Source organism: Symphalangus syndactylus, chromosome 19 (assembly GCF_028878055.3).
Source record: "Symphalangus syndactylus isolate Jambi chromosome 19, NHGRI_mSymSyn1-v2.1_pri, whole genome shotgun sequence".
Lineage (NCBI taxonomy): Eukaryota > Metazoa > Chordata > Mammalia > Primates > Hylobatidae > Symphalangus > Symphalangus syndactylus.
In genome coordinates this window covers 45,643,982-45,657,265 of record NC_072434.2, presented here as the reverse complement: position 1 = coordinate 45,657,265, position 13,284 = coordinate 45,643,982, and the positions used below count along the sequence as shown (strand labels likewise).

Genomic DNA, 13,284 nt, shown 5'->3' with positions numbered 1-13,284 from the left:
TTTGTTACAGTGTAAGACAGCTCATTTCTTAAAGTACAGTCTGCAAATATAGTATGTATTCCTGTTTTTTTTTTTTTTTAATTTAATTTTTTAGAGACAGGGTCTCATTCTGTCACTCTGGCCGGAGTGCAGTGGTGCAGTCATAGCTCAAGCACCCTGAACCTCCTGCATTCATGCCTTTCTCTCGCCTCAGCCTCCTGAGTAGCTAGGACTGCAAGTGCATGCCACCGTGCCTGGCTACATTTCTGTATTTTTATTCATCATGTACTATGCCCACTTTCCTTATTTCTCACAGTTTATCAGCCCTCTTATTTCACATTGTAACAGGATGCTGTATACTTAACCTGACGTTAGATTTTAAAGAAGGCAGTATATATGCATATGTACAGAAGGGCAGTGTAAAGCAGTGAGTTAGACTGCCTGGGTTCGTAATCTAGCTCTACTACTTACTTCAGTGTGTGACTTAGGATAGGTTACTTAACATTGTTAAACTTCAGATGTTATTACAAGAATAATATATCTAAAGCACTTAACATAGTATTTGGCACATAATAAACACAAAATAAATCTTAGTAGTTAATGTCATTCATAAGATTCTCAAAAAAGTCTCTGACCTGTAACTGAAAATGTACAACTTGACACATAATTTTTTCTTTCACTCTGTTCTCGCCTTTTTATACTCTTTTAACACTTACGTGAATGGGAATAAAACACTGTGCTGCTTTATTGTGATGTTTCAATTTAAGTTGAAGTAAGCCCTTGAGTAACTGGTAGAATGCAGACTTTGGTAATATAAGCTAATTAGAAATTCTCTGGAACAGGTGACTGACAGGCCCTGGCATAATAGTGTACTACTTTTGGCCAAGTTTTATTCATCCTTAAATCTTTTTTCAGAGGGAAATAACGGAATATTTGCGTTACACGATATCATTACTGTTTATAGCATCAGAATTTGGGGGTGCAGAGACAGAAATCTGTCTGTAACTAGATTACAGTCTAATCTCAAACCAGGTTAGACAAAATGAAGAATTTCATGTAAGTCTCAAGGAATTTCATTAAAGGAGGGATATATCTGCTCCCCAGGGACTCAAGTGCCACCAGAATTTATTTTCTCTATTTCTGCTTTTCTACATGGTTTACCTCTTTGTTTTTGAGACAGGGTCTCATTTTGTCACTCAGGCTGGAGTGCAGCAATGCAATCTTGGCTCACTGCAGCCTCAGCCTCCCTGGATGAAGCCATCCTCCTGCCTCAGCCCCACTAGTAGCTGGGACTACGGGCATGCACTACCACACCCAGCTAATTCTTTTTGTATTTTTTATAGGGACAGTGTTTCGCCATGTTGCCCAGGCTGGTCTCGAACTCCTGAGCTCAAGTGATCTGCCTACCTTGGCCATCCAAAGTGCTAAGATTACAGGTGTGAGCCACCGTGTCCCACCTGACTTGTCTTTTCAGACCAACTTCCTTCATATGATGCTGTCAGTTTGTAGGTCTCCCACATTTACTACTTGAGATAGTCTGTGCTTCTTTCTTAAGTTGCTGTTGATAAAACTCCAGAAACAAAGTATGGACAAGCTTGGGTCATGTGCCCACTCCAAATCTATGGCCAGGGAATACAGTGATTCCAATTATGTCAGCTACTATGGTCAAGGAGGTGAACTTTCAAGAAAAATAAATGCTTGGAATGGAAGAAAGAACATTTCGTGTGAGAAGACAAGTACAGAAGTAGAAGAGAGTAGGAGAGGCTTGGAAGGGAAATAATAAATAATCCTTACATGATGCTTGTTTATGCTTGCTAAATCTTTACTTCAGTTAGCACAAAGCAGGAACACAAATACATGCTATTGCAATTTGAAACAGGATTCCTCAGCAAAATTGATTCTGATTTTTATTGTAGTTGTAGCCCAGAGTTTGCTGCAAGATTTTCACTTTTACCTTAGATTAAGTAAGAGACTTTTTACCTTAGATTAAATAAGAGACTTTTTATACTGTCATGCTTCAACTTGTATTTTTGGTGGTGATGATTTTTTCTTTGTTGCTTACTAAGCTGATATTACTCACCTGATACTGGGTGACAGCTTGAGTTAATACTAGTAAGCAAGCATTTTCTTTTCCTTTTTTTTAATTTTATTTTATTTTCTTGAGACAGGGTCTCACTCTGTCACCCAGGCTGGAGTGCAGTGACACAATTTCAGCTCACTGCAGCCTCTGCCTCCTGGGTTCAAGCAGGTCTCCTACCTCAGCCTCCTGAGTAGCTGGGATTACATGCCCGCACCACCATGCCTGGCTAATTTTTGTATTTTTAGTAGAGTTGGGGTTCTACCATGTTGGCCAGGCCAGTCTTGAACTCCTGACCTCAAGTGATCTGCTGCCCTCAGTCTCCCAAAGTACTGGGATTACAGGTGTGAGCCACTGCGCCCGGCATAAGTAAGCATTTTCTTGATTGAATAAGTAAGGGTATTTTGTTTCCACGTGATAAAGCCCATCTAAAAATAACATTGTGTAAAAATAGACTATTAGAAGGTATATGAAAGTGTAGTTGGGTACAAGGAATATATGGAACCAGGGATTCAGCATCACCAGGACCTCCATCTCTCCTAATCCCCAGTTGAATCCTGTTGCATCTCTTCAATTTTTTCTTTTCCACAACCACTAATTTAATTTAGGTTCTGATCATAATACAGGTGAATGTGTAGTGAATGATAGCAGTGGATTCCCACTTGGCAAGCAACCTAAATCTTCCCCTGCCTAAGTTCACATTGAGTGTTTTGTTGTGTGTGTAATTTCCCCTGAATACTTCCATAGTGTCAGTAACTATTCAATACGCTCAAATTGAGTCAGGAGTATAACAGAAGCCTTTAAAAATTACGTAAAACTAGAGAAAGTAGGTAAAAATAGTAATCCTGACTTAATCTATAACTGATCTTTCAGTAATGTATGGCCTTCTGAAATGATACTTTTTTTTTTTAGTTACTATAAATGGTATGTCTGCTCTAATCAGGGTGACTGGATTATTCATTTTTGTTTCTGTACGGTACATTTGTCATTTGCTCTGACTTGAATGACTTTTCTCCATCTGTGCCAGTTCTATTACGATTGTAATTCAAGCATTTCCCCTCTAAATGCACTGTGATCAGGCTACTTTTGACTCTGTCTGTCCTCTGCTTAGTCAGTATTGGAGGTGTTGGAGAATTTTTCTTTGAGAAATGAATTTTTTTCTTTTTCCTTTTTTTTTTTCTTGAGACAGAGTCTCAACTCTGTCACCCAGGCTGGAGTGCAGTGGCACAATCTCAGCTCACTGCAACCTCTGCTTCCTGCGTTCAAGCAATTCTCCTGCCTCAGCCTCCTGAGTAGCTGGGACTACAGGTGTGCACCACCATGACTGGCTAATTGTTTTGTATTTTTAGTGGAGATGGGGTTTTGCCTTGTTGGCCAGGCTGGTCTCGAACTCCTGACCTCAAGTGTTGTGCCAGCCTCAGCCTCCCAAAGTGCTGGGATTACCGGCGTGAGCCACTGAGCTTGGCCTGAGAAATGAATTTTTATAAAGTGAGTCATACTTCTCATCTGTATATCCAGGAGGGAAAAACCTTAATACTAGTAAGCAAGCATTTTGTTTTCCTTTTTTTTTTTTTTAATTCTCTTGAGACCAGCCTGGGCAACATGGTGAAACCCTTCTCTATGAAAAATACAAAAATTAGCCAGGCATGGTGGTGCACATGTATAGTCCCAGCTACTTGGGAGGCTGAGGTGGGAGGATCGTTTGAACCCAGTGGGTTGAGGCTGCAGTGAGCTGTGATCATGCCACTGCACTCTAGCCTGGGTGACAGAGCAAGATCCTGTCTCAAAAAATAAATCTAGCCTTTTCATTATATTTCTCTTATTACACTTCTATCTCTTATTTTGAAGTTTTGTTTTAGTTCCTGAGTACTGACTCCCCAGATTCCCAAATACCAGTGTCCTGTACCAGATTCTTGGTACTTGAACACTTAAAGCACTGGTGGTATTGGAAACACAGTATAAGAACTGTCAGTTGTTTGCCAGCTGGTTATTTAGCTAGAGTGGCAATACCTTGCCTTGATAAAGTTACCACTTTTCAGGTTGTAGCTTCTGCAAATCATTAGGGGTCTTGGAATTGATTTATCTTTCAGAAATAGATTCACAAACTCATTCATAACCAGAATATCCATTTGTAATGTGAAATAGAAGTTTTGGATGACACTTTCTTCCTAGTTCTTCATAAGAAAATCTTTTCAAATTATAATCATTAATTTCTTCTCACACATGGATTTTGAGTGATGCAGGTTAATTGTATCATCTAATCCAGTCTGATTTACCCATATCCATTGTAGCAATGTGTTTAACACAGGAGCTAGACTGACTTCTTTCTTTCCATGACTGCTGGAGAAATATAAACCATATCTTATTTCATGATTACCCTTTTTTTCTAGCTTCTAAACTGACTGTTTTCTGACTGTTTTGCTTTAGACCATGTGCATTGTATGTGGGTGTGCATGAGTGTATAATATGTTCACATGATTTGGATTAAATTTTCTTTTTATAATCAGAATTCTGTTATGTTTCCCTGATGCTGTGCATTTCTTGTTTACTGGTTAGAGTCAGTAGTTTGTATAGAAAGCTGATTTCATTTCATTGCGTATGGACATTTCTTTTTCATCCACAGAGGGTGTGATTTTTGTGGGGATTGAGAGAAGTCCCTGGCCAAGGCACCATGGTGTATTGATATGAATATGGGCTTTTGGAGTTAGACTGTTTAAATCTGGCTCTACTACTTGTAACTTGTCTGATTTCTGAAGAAATGCTTAACCTGTCAGCCTCTGTTTTCTCATCTATGAAATGGAAATAAAAAACAAGTCTGTATGATAGATGGTAAGGATTGCATGAGATGATTTTATATGTAAATGGAGATAACCATAGAAAAGAATATATGGTTAATGTAGTCCATTATCATTTCTGTATATTACTACTGGTTTGTGTTTTTTTTTTTCTTTTTTTTTTCATGTGTTCGGGCTGAGCTCTGAATTTCATCTGCTTTTCTGGATTTGTTAACTTATCGTCTATTTCTCATTGTTCTATTTCTCCACCCTCAAATTAAGTATGGTACTCTTATTAAGAGTGGGCATCCATGCATAGCGTTAACTGTCATTGTGCATATACTGAATTGATTGCAAAAAGAATAGTCCATGTTAGACCAAGGCCACTGTTTAATTATACTTAAAGATCTTGTTGTCAGCAATTAGAATTGGTTAATTTTATAGAAATACTTAAAAGATTGGGATATTCCTGGGTTTCAGAAATATTTTCAGTTTTACTCTTTATGATCTGAGAATTCATAATACAGCTTTTATTCTTCAGTATAGAATGAATGCTCCACAGATTTGTGGATTATAGCCTGGGAATCAGAAATATCACTGATTCAGAGATTAACTTTTATTTTGATTTATTTAGGAAGGCGACATGCCAATTCATGAACTTCTCAGCCTTTATGGTTATGGTAGTACTGTTCGACTACCTGAAGAAGATGAGGAAGAGGAGGAAGAGGAAGAAGAAGGTGAAGATGATGAAGATGCTGATAATGATGACAACAGTGGCTGTAGTGGGGAAAATAAAGTAAGTCTATATACGTATATTTAAGATTGTGGTCTTTATTCTTGTTGAAGTTAAAATTTCACAATATGTTTTGATTACTTGTCTTTGTAATCTTTACTCTTCCTGATTTTAAAAGTGTTAAAAATTAAGATATTACAGAAATACATAATATAAAAATTGGAAATCCCCTGTCATCTACTCCTGAGGTAACAGTTTGGGGCCGGGCGCGGTGGCTCACGCTTGTAATCCCAGCACTTTGGGAGGCCGAGGCAGGCGGATCACGAGGTCAGGAGATCGAGACCACGGTGAAACCCCGTCTCTACTAAAAATACAAAAAATTAGCCGGGCGTGGTGGCGGGCGCCTGTAGTCCCAGCTACTCGGAGAGGCTGAGGCAGGAGAATGGCGTGAACCCAGGAGGCGGAGCTTGCAGTGAGCCTAGATTGTGCCACTGCACTCCAGCCTGGGCGACAGAGCGAGACTCCGTCTCAAAAAAAAAAAAAAAACAGTTTGGTCTTGTCATTTCAGGTTTCTTTTTTTTCCAGTGCTTATTCTAATTAATTTATACCAACTTTCTAAAAAATGCTGTTGCTTTTAAATAATAAAGGCTAATTGGCAGTTTGTGTTTATTTTTCTTACTTTATTTTGAAATAATTTTAGATTTATAAAAGGTTTAAAGTTAGTATAGAAAGTTCCTGTATACTCTTACCTCAACTTCTGCTAAGGTTAACATCTTGGTACAGTGCTATTAACTAAACTACAGATTGAATTATACCGGTTTTTCTGCTAATATATTTTTTCCTGTTGCAGGACCCAACCCAGAATACGATATTACATCTAGTATATTCATTTTAGTCTTCTGCTTATATTAGAACAAAATTTATGTTATGGTCTTTCATCTGCAACTGTTTTCCTTACATTTTAAAGAAATTTAATTTATTATTCCACAGGAGGAGAATATAAAGGATTCATCAGGTCAGGAGGATGAAACTCAGTCTTCCAATGATGATCCATCACAATCTGTTGCTTCTCAAGATGCCCAGGAAATAATCCGCCCACGTCGATGTAAATATTTTGATACAAGTAAGTGTTACTGGTTGATAATATTTGAATATAATTTTTACTATTTTAGGTATTACCTAAAATCTTCATTTTTTAAACTGGTCTTTGAATTCATTTAGTCTGAAATTCTTTTCAACAGTAAATGGATTTTGTTGTAAGTTATTAGTTTAGCAGTGCAGGGTCCCTGTTGTTAGTGAATATACTACGGTAATTGTGTCATGTACTACTTGACTTTGGGTGTATTTGTTTTTTCCTTGCCCTGTTTTTAAATGTTTGTTTCATGGTCATCTTTTTATTTCTCATAGTCTTTCCCTTAGTTTCCATTTTTTACTTTCTTTGCCTCTTAGCCTTTTTTAGGTATATTCATAAATACACCTAAATTTCTGTACTTTAAAAAGAAGAAAAACACTTGAAGAAAAACTGTCATGAAATATGTAGTAAGGTAATATTATCTTTATTCTAAATCAGTTTTTTCCCCTAAGTTTTTGTAGGAAATCATTTCATGAGAATACAATTATGTAGAATGTTTATGGTTTTTTTGTTTTTATTTTTTTTTTTAAGTGATAGGGTGTTAATTATTTGGTTAGAAATATCTTGGCTTAATGCATTAGATACCTTTGAGCATATCCAAATATTTGATGGTAGATGTAAAAATAATATGTAGATGTAGACAGGATAAGCAGTCATTTTATAGTATTGGTGTCTTATTTATTCTAGATAGTGAAGTAGAAGAAGAATCTGAAGAAGATGAAGATTATATTCCATCAGAAGACTGGAAAAAGGTAGTTAGAACAATATTTTCCCAAAATTTAGATAAATTAATATTTTTTTAAAAAGCCTCGTGTAATTATTATTATTATTTTTTTTTACTAACTATGTATATTGATAAAATCGATGTAAGCCCTTTTATGACATTTAAATGTTTGGTAAGTGTTCAGATTCCTTCTTAACACATCTAGGTTAGAGATATATTTATCTTTTTATAAAATAAAATGAATTCAAAGAGTTGGTTTTTGTTGAGGAAGTCAGCACTCAAACTAAGATTAGAAATCTATATTTCTGGCAGGGTGCGGTCGTGCACGCCTGTAATCCCAGCACTTTGGGAGGCTGAGGCAGGCGGATCGCTTGAGCCCAGGAGTTCGAGACCGGGCAGCGTTGCGGGACCCTGTCTCGTTTTATAAAACAAAACAAAAATGAAAATCCACATTTCTGATTTAGTCCTGAACTAGTGCTGAATTAGGCATTTGTTGCCCTGTGAAAAGTATCACGTATATATTTTTCAATATTATGGAAAGCATTTGTGGAGGCTTTGATATTTAAGTAAATTTTGTTTAGTAGTTCGTATCGCAAGTTTTTCATTCTGTATTACTTTATAAAAGGAAAACTCTCCAAATGATTGAATTTAATGTTGACATAACTGATAAGCTTATTATATGAAGAAACAGATTTGGCTTCATAACTATATACAACTTAATTTCTGAAATGAATCTAAAGATAATATATTGAGATTAGTTTTTAATTATAAAATATAGCATATAATTAATCATACAGTTAAGTTAAAGAATTGTAAGTTATTGTAAAAGAACTGAGCTCTTAGGAAAATCTATCAAAATGTTATGTAGAATTAGCTGGTTGCAGTGATGTTTCCCCTGTTGTCCCAGCTACTTGGAAGGCTGAGGTAGGGAGAATCACTTCAGCCCAGGAGTTTGAGACCAGGCTGGGCAACATAGTGAGACTCCATGTCTTCAAAAAAATTTTTTATGTAGAACTGGTTAAAACAAATCATTTATATAAAAGAAATAGTTATTTTTGTTGAGAGACAAGATTAGCCCAGTGTATGGTATATGTTAATTTGAGCAAATGATGGGAGTCGACAGAAAACAAGAATCACAAAAGTTAATTTGTGTGGCCTATTTGGGCAAGGGTTCTTTCATCCTGTTTTAAATCTGATTCCTACAGTTTGCAGAAATTAAGATGAAAAAAGGTAGAAACTTTGGAAGTCCTTATAAATTGCTGTTCCACTTCATATTCAAGTTTATGTATCTTCAACATACGTTGTTTTTTAATCTGGAGTGTTCAGTAGAGTATTTGATTAAGCATTCAGTGCTTTTTTTTAAATGAAAGAACAAATGCTCAGAGGTAGAACACCTTTCATTGCTGGGGGGTATTAATTACCCACACCTTACTCAGGAAGGGTATTAATTAACCACACCTTTCTCAGAAAAAAATTATGTAATAAAGCAGGCCAGAGTAAATGCAGATTGTTTTCTTTCAGTATGATTTTGTTGTTTTAAATAATTGTCAAGGTTCAGAGATTCATTTTTTTTAAGACTTATATGATGAAATTGAGTTTTTATAGAAACTTAAGGTAGGGGAAACAGTATTGAAGTCAAACCTGAATTTTAGTTATAGCTCTAGAACTTAATAATTGTGTGCTCCTGAGAAAATCAAATTTTTTAGCTTCATCTTCTCACATATAGTATGGGAATAACAATGTCAGCCTTATGGGGCTTGCTAAAAGATTAAAGGAAAATTACATATATGATATGTTACACATAATGATCTTCAAAGCTATTTCCCTTCCCTTCCCTGTACTACAGAACAAATTAACAGATGAAAAGAAATGTTCAGAACTGAACAGGAAAAAGGAAGTACCTATCTTTATACTAATCCAGATGTTCTCAACCCTGTTTTTATGTTAGAATCATTTGGATAACTTAGACGTACTGACTACCAGGGCCTTCATTCATAGATTCTAACTTAATTGTCCTGCAGTGGATCTAGGCATTGATGGCTTAGAAGCACCCCAGCCAGGGTTAGTAACTTGACAGTGTTCTTTGGTAGGCCTAGGTGAGTTAAGTTAAAAGAGGCACAAGATGTGACAATAAAGGACTCTTTTTATAGTAGAAGACATAAAGAGAATTCCATTGTAAGAGTAGAGAAAATTTGTTGTAAGTTTGATTCTTTTTAGAAAACTGATGATGAGAAAGATTGGTTTTTCTTATAGGTACAGAAATAACTTTATTACATAAAGTACGTCTTTGAAGTTGTACTGGATAAAATGAGATCCTCACATCAGTGGGGTAACAATAGCAGGAGAGAGACTTTCCAAATCCTAAGAGTTATCAAAACTTGTAGACCATGATTTTGTACCTTTCATGCCCAATTTTGAAAATGTCAGTAAATGTGTTCTTAATATTTAGCCATCACACAAAAGAGGGTTCATGTAATCTTGGTCTCCTTGCATTGTGAAATTTCACCAGTGGTAGTTTCCAGTTGCTTTTGAGAACAGCCAGTTTCACCTAATCTGTGATTTGACTATATAGATATGATTACTGGATTTCCTATTTAATTATATTTGTGGGAGGAGGTTACTTTTTTATTTTGTATTGTTTTAATGAAAGTCAAGCCATAACCTACTTATGTATTTCATTTACAGTTTCTTTCATTTGGCCCCTACTGAGCTTTATACAAACCCTTTTTGTTACTTTTCTTACCTTGAAGCTCTGTTTTTCAGACTTCAGTGTATGTCAGAATCACCTAGAGAGCTTGTTAAAATACCAGTGACTGAGTCCTGTCCCCAGAGTTTCAGTAGGTCTGTAGGTTGGGGTGGGACCCGAGCATTTGCATTTCTAACAGTTTCCCATTAGCTGTGTGTGGTGGCATGTGCCTGTAGTCCCAGCTACTCAGAGACTGAGGTGAGAGAATTGCTTGAGTCTGGGAGGTCGAGGCTGCAGTGACCCATGATCACTCCAGCCTAGGTGACAGAGCAAGACCCTGTTTCAAAAAAACAAAAATTTCATAGATGACACTGATGCTGCTCATACAGGGATCATATTTAAGACCACTGTCTTAAGTGTAGATACTCTGAAAGTATCTGAATTTGACTTTGTGTTTTATATGTCTTACTAATGGAATTATCAGAATTCACTTCTTTGTCTCTATATTTTGAAATAGTTTGTATTTATTGTTTACGTTGCATTTCACCTCATTATTATTACTCATATTTTCATCCAGTCATCATTTGTCATTCATCTTCACAAAGGTACCTCTGAGGTAGTTAATTGGTTGTTTTTATATTTTATGACAGAGAAACCAGGAACAGTTTACTAAGATGGTAAGGCTAGAAAATGGATATAAAATCTGTTACTAGATCTTACTAATGTTTTATGTTATTTTTAAAATAGGAGATTATGGTGGGCTCCATGTTTCAAGCAGAAATTCCAGTTGGCATTTGTAGATACAAAGAAAATGAAAAAGGTGGGTTATTAGTAAAGTTACCTAGCTGAATTTATGCTTTCAGTGTAATGAACTGTTACTTTATATGTAAAATGTGATAAGAACATGACAGCCTACTAAGTAACCCCATTGTAACCCCATTGGTTTGTGAAAGAGAACCCTTCATTATTTCTGTGAGAAGAATATGTTTACTCAATTTTTTCAGTTTGGTCTATAGAAGCCTAGCCAAAAAAGGAGAAAGTGAATGCTTTTTTTCATTTTAAAGTGACTTACAATGTCTCAACAGTTTTTTTTACTTTTTCCCCATATTTTCAGTGCTCTAAACTTTAACCCTTTTGTAATCTTTATAATTTAGTTTTTAGAAGTCCATTTTATATCAATGAAAGGCATAAAAACAAACGAGAGTAAATAACTGATATAAAAAGCTTATTTGCTCCTGAAACTTTCAGTAAGCAAAATGGAATGCTTATTAAAATGGAGTACTTTGGACCAGGCGCAGTGGCCCACGCCTGTTATCCCAGCACTTTGGGAGGCTGAGGCAGGCGGACCATGAGGTCAGGAGTTCGAGACCAGCCTGACCAACATGGTGAAACCCCGTCTCTACTAAAATTACAAAAATTAGCCCAGCGTCGGGGTGCGCACCTGTAATCCCAGCTACTCAGGAGGCTGAGGCAGGAGAATCACTTGAACCCGGGAGGCAGAGGTTGCAGTGAGCCAGTATTGCGCCACTGCACTCCAGCCTGGGTGACAGAGCAAGACTCCGTCTGGAAAAAAAAAAAAAAAAAAAAATGGATTACTTTGATGCTTGCGTTTTAAAAATAATTTGGGAAAACAACTTGTATACTTAAATTTTACATTTTTTTTTTTTACATTTCATTTCATTTGAAAGTCCTAAAGTAAGTCATACTTCCAATAACATACAATACTTGAAGATTTTTTTTTTTTTTTGAGATGGAGTCTTGCTCTTGTTGCCCAGACTGGAGTGCAATGGCATGATCTCGGCTCACTGCAACCTCCACCTCCTGGGTTCAAGTGATTCTCCTGCCTCAACCTCCTGAGTAGCTGGGATTACAGGTGTCCGTCACCATGCCCAGCTAATTTTTTTGTGTTTTTTAGTAGAGATGAGGTTTCGCCATGTTGGCCAGGCTGGTCTTAAACTCCTCACCTCGTGATCCGCCTGCCTCTGCCGCCCGTAGTGCTGGGATAACAGGCGTGAGCTACCGCGCCTGGCTGAAGATTTTTTTTAAAGAGTCTGTTTCAGATTATTCACTTCATTTGAGTTCCAGAAAGAATGCTGTGTATGTGTGCCTTTTTTTTTTTTTTTTTGAGACAAGAGTTTTGCTCTTGTTGCCCAGGCTGGAGTGCAATGGCTCAAGCTTGGGTCACCACAACCTTCGCCTCTCGGGTTCAAGCAGTTCTCCTGCCTCAGCCTCCCAAGTAGCTAGGATTACAGGCATGCGCCACCACGCCCAGCTAATTTTGTATTTTTAGTAGAGATGGGGTTTCTCCATGTTGGTCAGGCTGGTCTTGAATTCCTGACCTCAGGTGATTCGCCCGCCTTGGCCTCCTAAAGTGCTGGGATTATAGGCATAAGCCACCACGCCTGGCCGTATGTGTGCTTTTAATGAGTTAATGTGCAATGTGACATCACTCAGGACTAGAAATCTTTATTTCTTTTATTTCAGTTTTCTGCACATTTCAACTTAATATACACGAAGGCCTTTGGAGTTGTACTAATAGAAGTTTTTTGTTGTTTATTTCTTTTTAGCATTCTCTCCAAAAACTTAGTTTATATTCTAAGTATGCACCTACTCTCAGGGCAAGCAGCAGGTCAGAGGCAGTCAAGGGAACATCACAGGCCAGTACGGTTTTTGTGATAGCAGTATGTTTTAATACAGCATTTAAATGTTTAATAGCTACCACTTATTTCTCAAGGTAATTCCTGCAACATATAGGAACATTGAAGCTAGCAGTATGGAGTGACTTTATTACATATAGAAATTCTGTACATATGATATGTTCTGTGAACGCATAATTGTGTGCCAAAATAAATGATCTGTTGGCTTTTGTATTTATTTTTGTAATTGAAATGTCAATTTTGTGCTTTACTCATATAGTGGTTAGCAGTGTTCACCATTGAGGTTTTTCTTTCTGCAAATAAATGAACTGAAAGACATTTGTTTTTATTAAATTTCTTTTAAATTTTGACAATGAAAGATAATAGTGCCTATTTTATATTTATATTTTAGTATTTATATTATACATTTATATTATAGTTTAATATTTGTGGGTATATAGTAGGTGTATATAGTTATGGGGTACATGAGATGTCTTGATACAGGCATGCAATGTTTAATAACCACATCATGGCAAATGGTGT

General features: G+C 36.6%; 1 protein-coding gene across 21 annotated transcripts in view; it reads left to right on the top strand.

Moving 5' to 3' along the window:
* MIER1 (MIER1 transcriptional regulator) overlaps positions 1-13,284 on the top strand; it is a 61,939-nt gene that overhangs the window by 26,753 nt on the left and 21,902 nt on the right. For all 21 annotated transcript variants that reach the window (XM_055233461.2, XM_063613314.1, XM_055233452.2 and 18 more), the window contains 4 exons: positions 5,465-5,626; positions 6,554-6,686; positions 7,383-7,447; positions 10,853-10,925. In XM_055233461.2, the coding sequence (XP_055089436.1) occupies positions 5,465-5,626; positions 6,554-6,686; positions 7,383-7,447; positions 10,853-10,925 (433 nt within the window). The remainder of the gene's footprint in view (positions 1-5,464; positions 5,627-6,553; positions 6,687-7,382; positions 7,448-10,852; positions 10,926-13,284) is intronic.